This window comes from Corapipo altera, unplaced genomic scaffold (genome assembly GCF_003945725.1).
Source record: "Corapipo altera isolate COAL_440 unplaced genomic scaffold, ASM394572v1 2c, whole genome shotgun sequence".
Classification (NCBI taxonomy): domain Eukaryota; kingdom Metazoa; phylum Chordata; class Aves; order Passeriformes; family Pipridae; genus Corapipo; species Corapipo altera.
In genome coordinates, this window is record NW_020884923.1 from 1,689,205 (window position 1) to 1,702,725 (window position 13,521).

The following is a 13,521-nucleotide window of genomic DNA, read 5'->3' on the forward strand; positions in this document are numbered from 1 at the left end:
AGAGCTGGGTATCAGTCAAGCATATAATTTCATGTTGTCTGGAGAAAAGTAAAAAGGAATATCTAACAGGACAGAATAAGTCACCACACTCTGGAATAATTAGTTATTGTTCCCTTGCCATAGAGCTCTGACATTTAAAAAAATATACTATTTCCTAACTATTCTGTGTTTGAATGATTGCAGGTGTTTTTTTAAAGTAATAAACTCTCACTAGTGAGAGGTTCAGAAAAGCTGTTTATAGTGGCTCCAGCTTCATGATGCATACAATTTTGCCCACTATTCCTTAAATAGATATATACTGCTTAGCAAATTTTTCCTTTATCTCTTGTTTCTTACACACAGTAGTATTGCTAGTATACCACAACATTTTTTCTTCTCATATTCAAAATCTTAAACAGCTCCATAAATCTACGTATTTCAAATCATATGAAATCCCACACATTATCTTTTAATGTCTAATGCCATATTGTAATGTTTCAGTTTTAGCTACAATGCTTAAACATAATTAAAATAATATACATGAGAATTTTTACTTGCATCTCTCCAGCAGCTGCTATTTTTAAAGAAGAAACATCGCTCACATCGATAAGGTTTGTTGATGTTTACTCTTACTATAATTTTGAAATGTCATATTTATTAAACATTTTAGTGAACTTTAAAATGTTCACTCCCATGCATTTTTTTTTCTCTCTTGGAAGATTCATGCTCACTTCAAGTTTGTCAGTGCTGCCACCTAAGCTGTCCAAAGTCACTTTCCTGCATGACAGGAGAAACACCCATCTGTCATTTCATTTGCACCTTGAAATGGCAGCAGCTGGGAGAGAATAAAACAGCAGGAAAATTTTTATTGGACGGAAGAATGAGATGGTTCTGGTCTATTAAAGTGGATATGTGTGTAATAGGGTCTCTGACTTCCATGGCTGTTCTCTAGTGCTACAGAAGATGGGCAACTAAACATGTCAGTGATGGAGACAAAATTTCTCGCATGGCTGACCAAATCTGCACCAGCCCATGCCAAGAGGCAGGTGAATGCTCAGCAGGTGTCAGTCACTATTGGCTGGTCAACAATGTTCAGCTTCTTTGGTTATTAAAACCTTTGCTTGCTCTGAGACTCAGATATCTCCTGCCAATGTGAATTAGTCCACTAGCAACCACAGCCAGCCTTGACTTACATTTCTGGACCTATAATTTTGGAGGAATTTGACACTAGATATATGTAGTATTACAGAGAATTCTCAGAATAAATCGTATCCTTGTCCATCACTTAAATCCAGACAGAGCATAGACTTTGCATACTGAACAATGCTGGACTTTGGAGGCCTGACTGAAATGATTAATTCCATTCATGCCTGTTGTCAACATTCCTCCCCTAAATGTCCTAAAGAAACTTAAATCACAACAGTGATCAGTATCCTTAGATTTAGTGAGCATTATGTTTTCATCTTAACCGAAATCATCCTTCTGCATTGATTTGGGTACCCTGCAAATTGCTCTGTCACTGCTAGTAGGCAGCATCAAACACCTTCACAGTTACTCTCTGCTTGCACTGCTGGACCACTGCTGTTCACCTGTGTTGGGTTTTGGAACTGACCTCCTCAGCAGCAAATATTTTTCCACTTCACAGGCTCACAGTAAGGGTTGGATGGGAAATGAAATAAATTTAGGGCATTTTTCAGTACATAGGTACTTAAGATTAAAATTAGTTTGACCTTCATCTGCTGGAGATTTTTTTTTACTTTCCCTTTCTGATAGTGATGTGGTGATCCTGTAATGTTACCTTTAGTGACAGCGAAAGGTTCCATTTAACTGATCCAGCTCCCTTCCACATTTGATACCTTGGTGGTATAATGTTCCAGGTAAACTGAACTTGTGCAGCGGTGAAAGAGAACCTTTTTTTTTTCTCCTTGGAGTTGCCTTTTCCCCCCTATGAGATGCACACAGACATATGAAAGAAATTTCTGCCTACGCTTATCTCTACTTTTATGTGATTAAATTTTGTGTAAGTACCTATTATTAGATTTTAATATTATTTTTTTTGTCTTCGTATAAAGTAATACCTATGTTCGCATGTTTATTTAAGTGTAACTGTATGTTTGCCACTTAAGTTGGTCGGCGTGTTTAGAAAACCAATAAAAATAAACGTGGTTTGACAGAAGGCTGTGCGGCCCCGCTGCTGCCTCGGCGGCGTTACGGGGGCAATCAGGTGGGTGCGCTGGTCAGATGGAGCCCACGGTCACTTCAGGGCCTGCCTCGCTCGGGCTGTCATGCACCCCCGCGCTATTTCCAGCCTGCTCCCACCGAGCAGGGCCGAGAAATCCATCACTCCCGGACCGAGCCGGGACCTGGCGGGTGATCCCGGGAGAGGCGCGGCCGCCCCGCCCCGCGGGCCGCTGGCGTTGGCGGTGCCGGGGGCTCCCCCTGCTGGCGGCCGGCGGGACCGCGTGGGGTGGGGGGCGCGGAGCGCGCCCTGCCCTGCCCGGCCCCCGCCGCCGGCGCTCCGCGCTCCGCAGGCGGCAGCGGCTCGCAGGCGGCAGCGCCGGCCCGCCCGTCTCCCTGCCCGCCTCCCTCCCGCCCTGTCTGCCTCTCCCGCCGGGGCCAGCGCCAGCCCAGGGACCCTCTACCACGGGGGCGCAGCCTCCCCCCGCTCCCTCCTTTCCTACCTTTCCGCCTCTTACCCGGCCGGTGAGTGCCGCCGGCTCGCCCCGCCGTGAAGCCTGGGCGCCCCCCAGCCATCGCTGCTGCTCCCCATGGGGATCCGGGAGTTCCCCAACGGCTCCGCGCGGGGAAAAGCCGCCACGCTGTGAGTACCCCCGCGGTACGGGCGGGAGGGCTGGGAGCGACGGGGGCACCCCACCCCACCCCACCTCGCCCCTGCCGGCGGCGCCGCCCGCTCCCGGGGGTCGCTCCGGTGGAGGGGGGCGAGGAAAGTTGTCGGCGCCGCGGGCGCCGTGCGGTCTCACCTGCCGGCGGGGGTCCCGCCGACCGCCGCCAACTTCGCCCGGGGCCGGCGGGGACCGGCGGCGCCGGAGCCGCGGCCCCGGGCTGACGCCCCGCTTCCGACCCGCAGCGGCATGCGACGCTCCCCCGATGTCAGCCCCCGGCGGCTGTCCGACATCAGCCCGCAGCTGCGGCAGCTCAAGTACCTGGTGGTGGACGAGGCCATCAAAGAGGACTTGAAGTGGTCCCGCTCCGTGGAGGACCTCACCAGCGCGTCCGTGGGGCTCACCTCCATCGAGGAGCGCATCCTCCGCATCACCGGCTACTACGGCTACCAGCCCTGGGCCGCCAGCTACAAACGTGAGTCCCTGGCGCGGACGGGCTGGGGGGTTGCCAGGACGGGGATGAGACGGAGCCGGCTGAGGGGTGTGGGTTCGAGGGGCCGATCGCTCTGTCGCTGGAAGAAAGTCGCCCTGTGGGACTAAGTGCTATCACTCTCGGCGGAGAATTCTGTGCTCATGTTGTCTGAGTCCTTAGGCAGTTGCTGGCTCACAGGAGCGTGGTGCTAAGAACGATGACAGCTAAATTCTGCTAAGAAAATAGGTCAAATATTTGTCTTAATGTTGCAGGCACACTTAGCGACGCTGATTACGGTGTTTGACAGCTGTGTAAGAGCCCCTGCACGTTCATTCACAGACCATTTCCACAAGTAACACGTTACCAGTGTGTCTTTCCATCGTTTTAGAGGTCTGTCAGTTTTTCACAGCACTTGATCTGAATGATATGTCTTTTCCTATGTCAAGTGGAACTGTTTTTTCTGTATGCATGCACTTGAGAAAGAAGCTTCCTATGATATAAATACAAGGAGAGACATAGCTATATTCCTCCACATAGATGATTTACAAGGGAAACGTTACCTTGAGCAGTTCAAATATATGAACTAGTATTTTTTGTGTGTAATGGCCCATTTCTTGCCCAATTTTCATCACCATGATGGCAATTGTATGAATTAAGAAGTTGTAGAATAGTTTACGAGTTAACTGAAGTAATAAAATTATTTTGGTTGTCCTAATGTCATTTGTAACATCACTGGGGTTTTTGTTGTAAAAAGGATTGTGCCGTAACAGAAATCATTGCTTTGCTGGAAGGACTGGCTGATGAAGTGGTTGTTTTCATTTTGTACTTTTCTAACTATTAAGTGCAAATATTCCAAAATATTTACTACTGGATTATCTGTTTGACGTGTGCTTAATAATGGAAGAGAATGATACAAGAAAGCGTGGCACACAGTACTAGTTCAGTTTTTCTCTGAAGAAGAGCCACTCCTGATTGCCTGAAAATAGGACTTTACTAATAAATATTCCAGTACTTCTTCTCTGTGAGCCTTTTTTTTTTCTTGATTGCAGTTATGACAGAAATATCAGATAGCTGCTACTTTACTCACTGGGAGTATGGTATTTCTATAAGAGCAATTCCATTGCCTGGACTGGGACTATTCATGAGAGTAAAGCTTATTCAAGTCAGTTTTCAAGGATCAGATCATATGTGGATGCTAAACTGAGTTGGATGTTAATGATTTTATCTGGCAGAGTGACTGATAGTCTAGCTGAAGTCACACTGAGCTGCTATGGCTGAACCTTCTGAAATAATAAAGGTCATGCTGGCTCCTCAATTATAACCTATTTGTTGAAATTTATAACTCTGCCTGAAAAAGTTAATAGCAAGCCTAAGCCTGCTATTCTAGTTAGATTTTCTCTCGTAAGTCATTCTGAATAACAAAATTACATACTTGAGTTATAATGGTGGGGAATAAATGTACAAAGTGTCTGAGTTTCATAAATGTATGTCTAAAAATAATGGGCTATGTGAAGTTGTTGTCAGTTTAAAATCCAATTTGCTAGGAACATAGAAGAACATGCAGAAGAAAAGACCCATCTCTATGGCATGGCTGAAGCAGAGCAGTGTTGATTTGCATCCGCTGAATAGCTGACTGAATACGTGTAAATGGGGTGTATCATCAAAAGTGGGAAGACAACTTTGTCACAGATGCTTTGAAATGTCTTTAAATACTCGTTCAAATTGGGCTTATGCCCAGTTTTGGGCTAAGGATTTTCCATGTGACTTTCCAGTTAGAAGATTTAATTGGCTCAAGTACTGTAAACAAATGATTTTTATTAAGTTCAAATCACAACCTGGGTACTTTTTGTCACCTTATTATGCATTCTTGTAGATGTTTGGGTACTGTTGGAACTATGATTATAATTACAGAGTGCATTAATAATGGACCTGCTTTCTGGAAAATAAGTCCATAATCTAGTCTAATCTAGATTTATTTAGTCTCTCTCTCTCTTACAGACATACTTTTTATTGTAATTAAATCCCCCGTAGGGCCAAATCTACTTCTTTTGCGCTGAATTGTATTCCTTTCCTACTTCACTTAGGCTGCTTGTATATTATGTATATGTATATATGTATAAAATTGTTTGAAAGACTCAGAAGGCTTTTGCTCGTGTTTTTGTTGTTGTTTTATGGGTTTTTTTTTAGCAAAACTACATTAGGGAAACTACCAGAGATAATCCGAGACAGTGTTGCCATGACACCAAAACTTGCTTGGAGAATAGTTTTGTTGCGATAAAACCCAACTATTTAAAACATACTGGGATGCCTCAAGGTTGTATACCAACTCCAGTATTTAATATACTTATGAATTAGTAGGAAAGAGAGGAGGAAGAAGTGAAAATTTACTGAAGACAAAAACCGATATGGGTTGGACAGAACGAGAAAGGACTTGTTATATTACTTTAGGGAGACCTGACCCAGCCAGCTGGTTTGCCAAAATGTCAACAAATGTCATTCAGTTATCATAAACAGAAGCCTCATGTCTCCTGAAAATGCTAAGATTATCTGCCGGATTTCACATTACATTGGCTGGTGAGATTGGTAATGTTCACAGCTCAGGGAAGACCTCTGCTGTTTGACTGAACTTGCAAACCAGATTTTAAGAATTGGAATAATGTACTGTAGTTCCTGTGTGTTAGGATTCCTTCAGAAAAATTAGTGAAATACAGTAATATTGCTTATCTCCTCTCAAAAAATATTACAGAAAGCTCTGAGATGAAAAAGGAGAAAAAGTACAGTCAATCTGTAAAGAGTCTCAAGAATTTTGGCTGTTTACCTTAAAGAGGTTGAAACAAAAATATGGAAAGTACTGACACATATTGTTCAGGTAGAGAGTTTTTCTAGTTTTTCTTTTTACTCTGTCATAAGAGAAAAACAGTTAGTCAAAGAAGTAGAAAAGCCATCCATTAAAGACTGATAGAAAAAGAAATAATTTTTAAGAAAACATGTAATTTATATGAAAATTTCAAGGGATTGTAATAGATAGCAGTGACAAGATCTAAAATTGTAATAAGTTGGGAAAATATTAGAATAGTAAACTTCATTATGCAGAATTCAAATTAGCCCCTATTAGGAGGCATCTTCTTGAGGGTTTCTTATGCTTCCCTCCATAACATCTGCCCATCTTCAGAAAGAGGATAGAAGTGTGTCCTGATCCAATCTTATTTTTCTGAAATTCTCACAGTCGGTTTTCAGGGTAAATAATTATGGGCATAACTGCTCTCCAATCTAAATCAAATATTCATATTTGTCCCATGGGAAATATTTTGCAGCATCTGATTTGATTTTGCAAATACAACTTACGGGGGAAGAAACACACGTAAGATGCAGTTAGGTTGTAGAATCATACTCTGATGCAGCTACATCAGTAACAGGGCTCAATATTTGTGAAAACCTCATTATCAGTAAGAGGCATATTAAATTATTTTTAATATTTTTTTCAGTTAGCAAATAATCAAAGAATTTAATTTTAAAAAACTTTGAAAACAACACCCCAAAATTTGCAGGTCCCAGTGTTGTATGGAGATCAAGCTATTGTTAGAGATGTATTAACACTACAGTTCTCTTCCATGAAGGTTAAATGCATTTTCATGATTTCTGCCTCTTGAAAGCCTGAGACTTCAGTTGAAGAGCAGAGGCAAGTTTGAAGGTGAACAACCATATTTTAAGTTTCCATTTCACACCATTGTCAGTAGGAGTTAGTTTTCTAAATATTTTTAGAAGTATAGTTCGCTAGGAGCTTTTCTGCACTTGAGAAATACAAGTGTCACTAAACTCTTGAACTGTCTTCCTGATCAGTATGGAAGACTTGTCTATTTTAATGATTGTAGCAATTGGCAGGGTGCTTGTTTCCACAGGAAATGTGCACAGCTATCACCTTTGCCAAACATTCATTTTGCTCTACATTAACTAGGTCTATTTTGTGGTGATTCAATATTACAATCTCTCATTATGTGATTAGTATTTTAAATACGTTCACGGGGGCTTGAGCCAGCTATCCCCATTTTGCAATCTTTGCCTCTTCCTACAGAATACCTGCTTCTAATCCTTGTTTAAGATTTGGGTCTTTCTTTTAAAGCAGGGACTTTCATATATCCTTAACACATGTTCCTAAATACAGATTTATGGACAAATCGAGATTATGTGCATCCTGGCCTCCCACTTTAATTCACTTAGATTCTTTATGTGCTTACAGATGTTTCTCTCCCTGCAGAAAGAATGTTAAGAGAAAAGTATGTACTTTTAACTCCTTTCAGTTCTATTTCCTAGGAATTGACCAACGTCTGTGGTTCATGGCTTGTGAACATACATTTCTCTGAGACTTTGACCTTGTGAATAATCCCAGGTTGTTCCAGTGAAAAGTTTTAAGTGACATGATGTTTAGGTGAAGCAAAAAGATTGTGGTCAGTAACTGAAGTTCTGTGGCTCTGCTTCTCCCTGCTACTTTAAATATTAGTTTTCATATTTTTGATGTTTCTTCATGGTTTTTTCAGCAATAACAAAATAAATCATAATATTTTAGTGCCCAGAATTTCAATGAAGTACTCATACAGCATGTAGGACATTAGGTCTTGACCTGAATGTGGAATTTAAGTGCTATCACCAATAGAAGTAACATTTTGAAACACATTGGCTGAATAGCCTGAACACTGTTCAGAAAGTATAATTGTTTGAGTATGAAAATCACAGAATCATATCATAGAATGATTTGGCTAGGAAGGGACCTTATAGATCATCTAATTCCAACTCCCCTGCCATGGGCAGGAGGCACCTTCCACTGGACCAGCTTGTTCAAAGCCCTATCCAACCTGGCCTTGAACACTTTCAGGGATGAGGCATTCATAACTCCTCTGGACAAACTGTTTCCAATTATAGACTTTAACAGTCTTTCAAGGTAGTAGCTAATTAAACATACAAGTACTGTAGCCTTACAAATATTAGAGTATCAGTTATACAGCTAAAGACCAACTGATCCCAGTGTGATCTTCTTTTCATGTGCTGAAATTTCACAGTTGCTAAAAGCAAATCCAGTGGGATATGAATCAGGAGAAATTTGTGCAAATACTGTTTTCTCGTATTTGCATCTGAGGGAGAATTTAACTTATTTTTTGAGGTGATATGCTCCAGAAGTTCAAAGACAGAAGTAGTTTTCTCTGGGGAAAGCCATTTTCAGGCCAACTGTAAGAAATTTATTTAGACTGATTGCTTGTTTTCTTGCTTTCCAGTACATAAATACTGAATGTAATACGCTTATAACTAATGCAAGGCGTTGTGGTATTATTTATGTTGCTGTTTCTGAGGTCAAATGATTATGTGAGAATTTTGCTTTTCAGGTGAAAACATGGAGTAACTTCTAGGTGTCTTGCTCTGGGAGAGAAACTTGGATAGCTGCCCCAGGGTCAACCTATAGGTTAATACCCCCACTACTCCTTGAAGCTTAGAAAATGACTAAAAATATGTATTTTATCTCTCTTTTTTTTTTTTTTTTATTTAAGCTAGACTTACGGTGTCTGAGGCCTGATTCATTTTTAATCAATGCTCTTCAGCTTGTCATTGGCAAATACTAACATAAATGATTGTTATACCAGCAAGAAAACCTAAGAAAACACAGTAACTCCTACAAGTGAAAGAAAACAATGGTGACGAATTGCATTACAGATTTAAAAGTACCATAGCACATTGTTTCAAATGTCTGCTGCAAGCTAAATCTACGTGTGGTGATACATGAACCAGGGATATTACTGGTTTATTTCCATATGACACCTCACACACAAAAACTTCCAAAGCCTCATATATTAGTAGTCAGCATAGCTGAGAAGAACTGTCCCAAGAAACAGTCTTTTTAATTATTTCAGAGATTTAATCACAAATCTGCAGTGGATGTCCCACAGTATTTCAGGATATGTTTCTCTTTTGAAAGGGAATTCATTGACTCCTGTGGGTGTTAACTCTTTGGGTGGTCTTGCAAGATGGAATGAACTCAATCCAGTCACAGGAGTACACATGCTGAATGCTGAGCAGCTGCAATGATACCACATGAATATTTAAAGAGAAAGGGAGATTGAAATATAACCAGCCTTTCAGGAGCTTCTTTTTCAAGACAATTCCAATAGAGAAGAAACAGGGGTCTTTGATTTTTGAAAAGTGATAAGAATTTTTTTGTCAATGCCAAGTAGAAAACTGGTTCCTGTTACAATATAGAACTTGATTCATCACAAACTTTTTAAGTTTTAAATTTCTTGCTGGCAAGCCAAGCAAATTGTAATTTAAACTGGTTTGCTAAACATTTTTGATTATTTAATAAATATTTAGTAAATAGTAAATGTTTAGTGAACATTCAGTATCTTTATTGTTTACTAAACAATTTTAATGGTATAGTGTTAAGTAACCAGCACTTTTAACTAGGCAGATGGATAAATAATTCATATTTTGTATTTAGTTTTCATAGTGAAGAAACTAGAAATTACCACCTACAAAATGGCCCCTCTTTTTTTGCTTGTTTGCTATTTAAACAAATTAATTATTTGCTTTCAAGTTTTTTTTCAATGCAATTCACATCATCTTTAGTATGCCATTTATGCAGAACAGTCCATGGAACAGCATTTAGGAATCTGTTGGCTTCCAGCATTCATTTTCTTCCCTTAATGAATAACATCATTGAATGTTGCTATATTAGAATATACCACTGAAGCCTCATCATGAAAACCTACTACTGAAGCTAGTTGTACACTTTGCAGAGTCAGGGCCCATGTTAAGAGTTTTCAAGAGTGTTACCTGGCATTTGACAATCCTTTCACTGGAAAACTGTATTTTTAAAAATAGAAATGTGAACATGTTCCCTAATCAACTTGTTGAATCCATAATAATGGATTGTTGCTAAAAACACATGCTACTTTGAATTGATATAGAATAATGAGGGAGCAAACTAATTTGTGAAAAAATAATTTGGAAACTATCAAGAATTATGAACAAATGCTCATTTTTGGAACTATCTGTATTGGAGACCCTTCATCAGAGTAAGTTACTGTAATAGTTCTGGAGTGTACTGTGTGCTGTATATTTGCAACTTTAATTAAATTTCTTTAACAAAAGCAATTAATTGCATGAGATAATGGCATTGGAATAAGACTACAGAGTCTGTGTTAGTTTACTGTAATATCAGATACTGTTGTGTAACTGGAGTGTTACTGAAACACAAAGCCACAAAAGAACAAAGACTCTTGGTCCAAGATGTTTGTCCCTTTTAAAATTGCTTAATATGTTGCCAGCAGTGCTCATTAGCCTAATAGCTAATTTTATTAGATTCTGTCTCATGTCAGGGCTGTCTTCAAGGTGAATTTTTGTGCCCTAATCTTTCTTCAGTGTAATGAGGTGTTTGCGTTTCATATTCGTCGTATAAATTGCTGATAATGGCTGACATCTACTTGAGATCAAATAAGCCTCAAGAGGAAGAGAGAGAAGGCAGTCTGGTGTAGTGGAAGGTGTACACTGCCAATAACAGGGAGTTGGAACTAGATGGTCTTTAAGGTCCCTTCCAAGCAACACCATTCTATAATTCTTTAGAAAAGTTACATAAAGGCCACTGTGGCCGTTTGGCAGGTACCCTTCTCTGCAACACGAGGGTGTAGTTCTGTCCCTCTTTATGTTTTGGAAGCTGGAGCCATAGGTTTTCTTCTGTACCTAGTGAATGATGACTACTCTGAGAACAGTAATACAATGAACATTTATGTTCATAGAAAGAAACTTATCTGCGAATCGTGGTTCCTGCCTGGGGAATAGCTTGCCTTCATACGATACATCTCATTGTAGAAACCACTTCCCTGAGCATTTTTGATTCTCTGATTATCTTCACTAGGCACATGTTCTTTCATTCCTCAGCACATCCTTGGAAGAAAAAAAATGCTGTGATCGCATGGAAGGCCACAGAGAAGTATTTGCTTTATGAACAATCTGTGAAATATTCCTTGGATGGGAGGGATTCAGAAGCAATATTCCCTGATATAATTTTTTTAAACCTTGAGAAGCTAGTTCTGCACTCACCTCCCCTTATAAAAAAATGCCTTTAAATGGTTTCAGACACCTCTGTTTTTCTCTGAAACTTGAGGGCCTCAGGAGTTCTCTGGAAATCGAGGTTCATTTTTTTTTTTTACAAAATATGCCTTATTTTGTTTTCTGTCATTTTGTTTCCATGAGTGTGTCTGGCCAATATAAGAATTGGTCTGTTTTCTGAGAAAAGCTATTTCAGTAGTGTAGGAATTTAGGTGGCCTCACATTTAGAAAAATAACGATATAACACAGCCAATGGGATGTGTTAACTCAGCAAACCAATCACGTGAACCAAGGAAATTTGAATATTTGAGCTTCTCCAGGACAAGGGAATGTAACTGGCTGCTAGGGGATTAATAGGACCTTAATATTGCAAATAAATGTTCTTCTTACTTTGCTGTAACTGGCTTCTGTGGAATAATTAGTGAAGAGGGGCTCTGTATATCTAAAGGAAGTAACTACAATTTTCATTTTTGAACACTGGTGCAAAGTCCTACCAGTCTCACTGCAGTATAAATAATGTGGTATAGCTGATCTGATAGTGACAATCCAGTGGGTTTTCTTTTCTTCCTTGGCTTTTACATCAGAAATACCACAGATTTCATGCTTTTCCCCACTATCTCCACATCAGCTAAGGTACCAAAGTAGCATGGAAGTTGAGCTTGTTGTCCACTGTACAAGTTGAGTAGGCCAAGTCATTCCACTCTTAAGCTCAGTGATGGTTGTGCTGTTTGTAGCCCTCTGGCAGCCTGAGGGCTCTACCTCATCCAGGGTATCTTGCTTTGTCTTTGTCAGATCATGCACTTTGTGCAGAGTACAAGTTTGTGCTCAGGTGGGAAGTGAAGCAAGGACCTGCTCCTTCAAAGCTGACATGCTTGTAAGGATGGTGATGGTGTTTTCGTGATCATGTCCTGAAAGCCTGAAGTTGGCTTTGCTTTTTCAAACAGTAACTTTTATCCAGACAATGTGGTTTATTGGGTGTTCAGCAGGGACTATCTGTCTGCAAATTTTTGCCCTAGCTGAAATCATTGGTGCCAGGATTATCATCAACGATGCAGTGTTTGCACCGTGAAACAGGAAATACAACTTCATGGCTTTATGATTTTGTTGTCTCTCCTGCTCACTTTATGCAATGTGTTTTTGAAACTTTAGTCTGATTTAATTAAATATGCAGCGGTTTGTTTTGGACAAGCTAACATGGTAATAGTCTTATGGTAATCATGTTTAATTTTTTCAGCTTAGACACTAGATACTGCTTATGGTTTTGGTTAGCACTTTCCATGGAACAGAAATTAATAACAGAAAACATATTGTTCCTTGTACTTTTGCTAAAGTGATTTTTTGCTGTGCAGCACTTTGTTTTCCACTGGCCTGGTAATCTCTCAGTTGAGGATCATTCTTCAGCGATTGTTTCCTTCAGAAACAAGACGTTTAAAATGTAAAGAAATATGTTTAGATTTGATTTTCGGAGGCTATTTAAAGAGAAGAAATGACAAAATATTGTAAAGTGGAAAAAGGCAGTCAAGAAACAAAACCCTTAAGAGTCAGTAGAGCCATGGAAAATGTCTATAATCAAAGACCTCTTAAATGACTGCATTCCCACAGTTGTTGGCTTGTAAGACTTAGGATGATCCTCTTAGAGGGTGCAGTGTGGAATTGCATCTCTGGTTCAGTTCATAAAATTACTTCACAGTCTTTGGGAATTATTTCATACACAACTTATTTAATAAATGACTTCTTTATTTTCTTTTCTTGTTTCAAAGAAAGAAAACCTCCTTTGAAACTTTATACCTTAGTAATGTGTAGTTCAATATCTGTTGGAAATTATTTGTCTTTTGCAGATAGTGGTTTCAAGAAGTAGAACGCTGTATATGTGTTCTGACTTGATACAGGGTGAGAAGTAGTTTTGTGTTTTATAACATTTTTCCAAATGGAAACAAAAATGGGAGTAAATCATAGAAGAATGGATGAGTAATTTCTTCATAGAGAAATGCACGAAGAAGAAACACGTCTTGAATCTTGTTCTGGGAACAGTACTTTGTGCCTCCTGTTGCTGGCATCTGCATAGTAGAAGTTGGATCTCAGTGGAAATCATTCTGGCAAAGAATATTAGGCATTCTGTATTTACTTCTACAAAAC

General features: G+C 40.0%; 1 protein-coding gene across 1 annotated transcript in view; it reads left to right on the forward strand.

Moving 5' to 3' along the window:
* The first annotated feature begins 2,631 nt into the window (after positions 1 to 2,631).
* The window catches only part of SLC35F3 (solute carrier family 35 member F3), a 170,914-nt gene continuing 160,024 nt past the window's right edge, over positions 2,632 to 13,521 (forward strand). The window contains exons 1-2 of the mRNA XM_027657389.1: positions 2,632 to 2,800; positions 3,068 to 3,297. Of these exons, the coding sequence (XP_027513190.1) occupies positions 2,748 to 2,800; positions 3,068 to 3,297 (283 nt within the window). The 5' untranslated portion in view covers positions 2,632 to 2,747. The remainder of the gene's footprint in view (positions 2,801 to 3,067; positions 3,298 to 13,521) is intronic.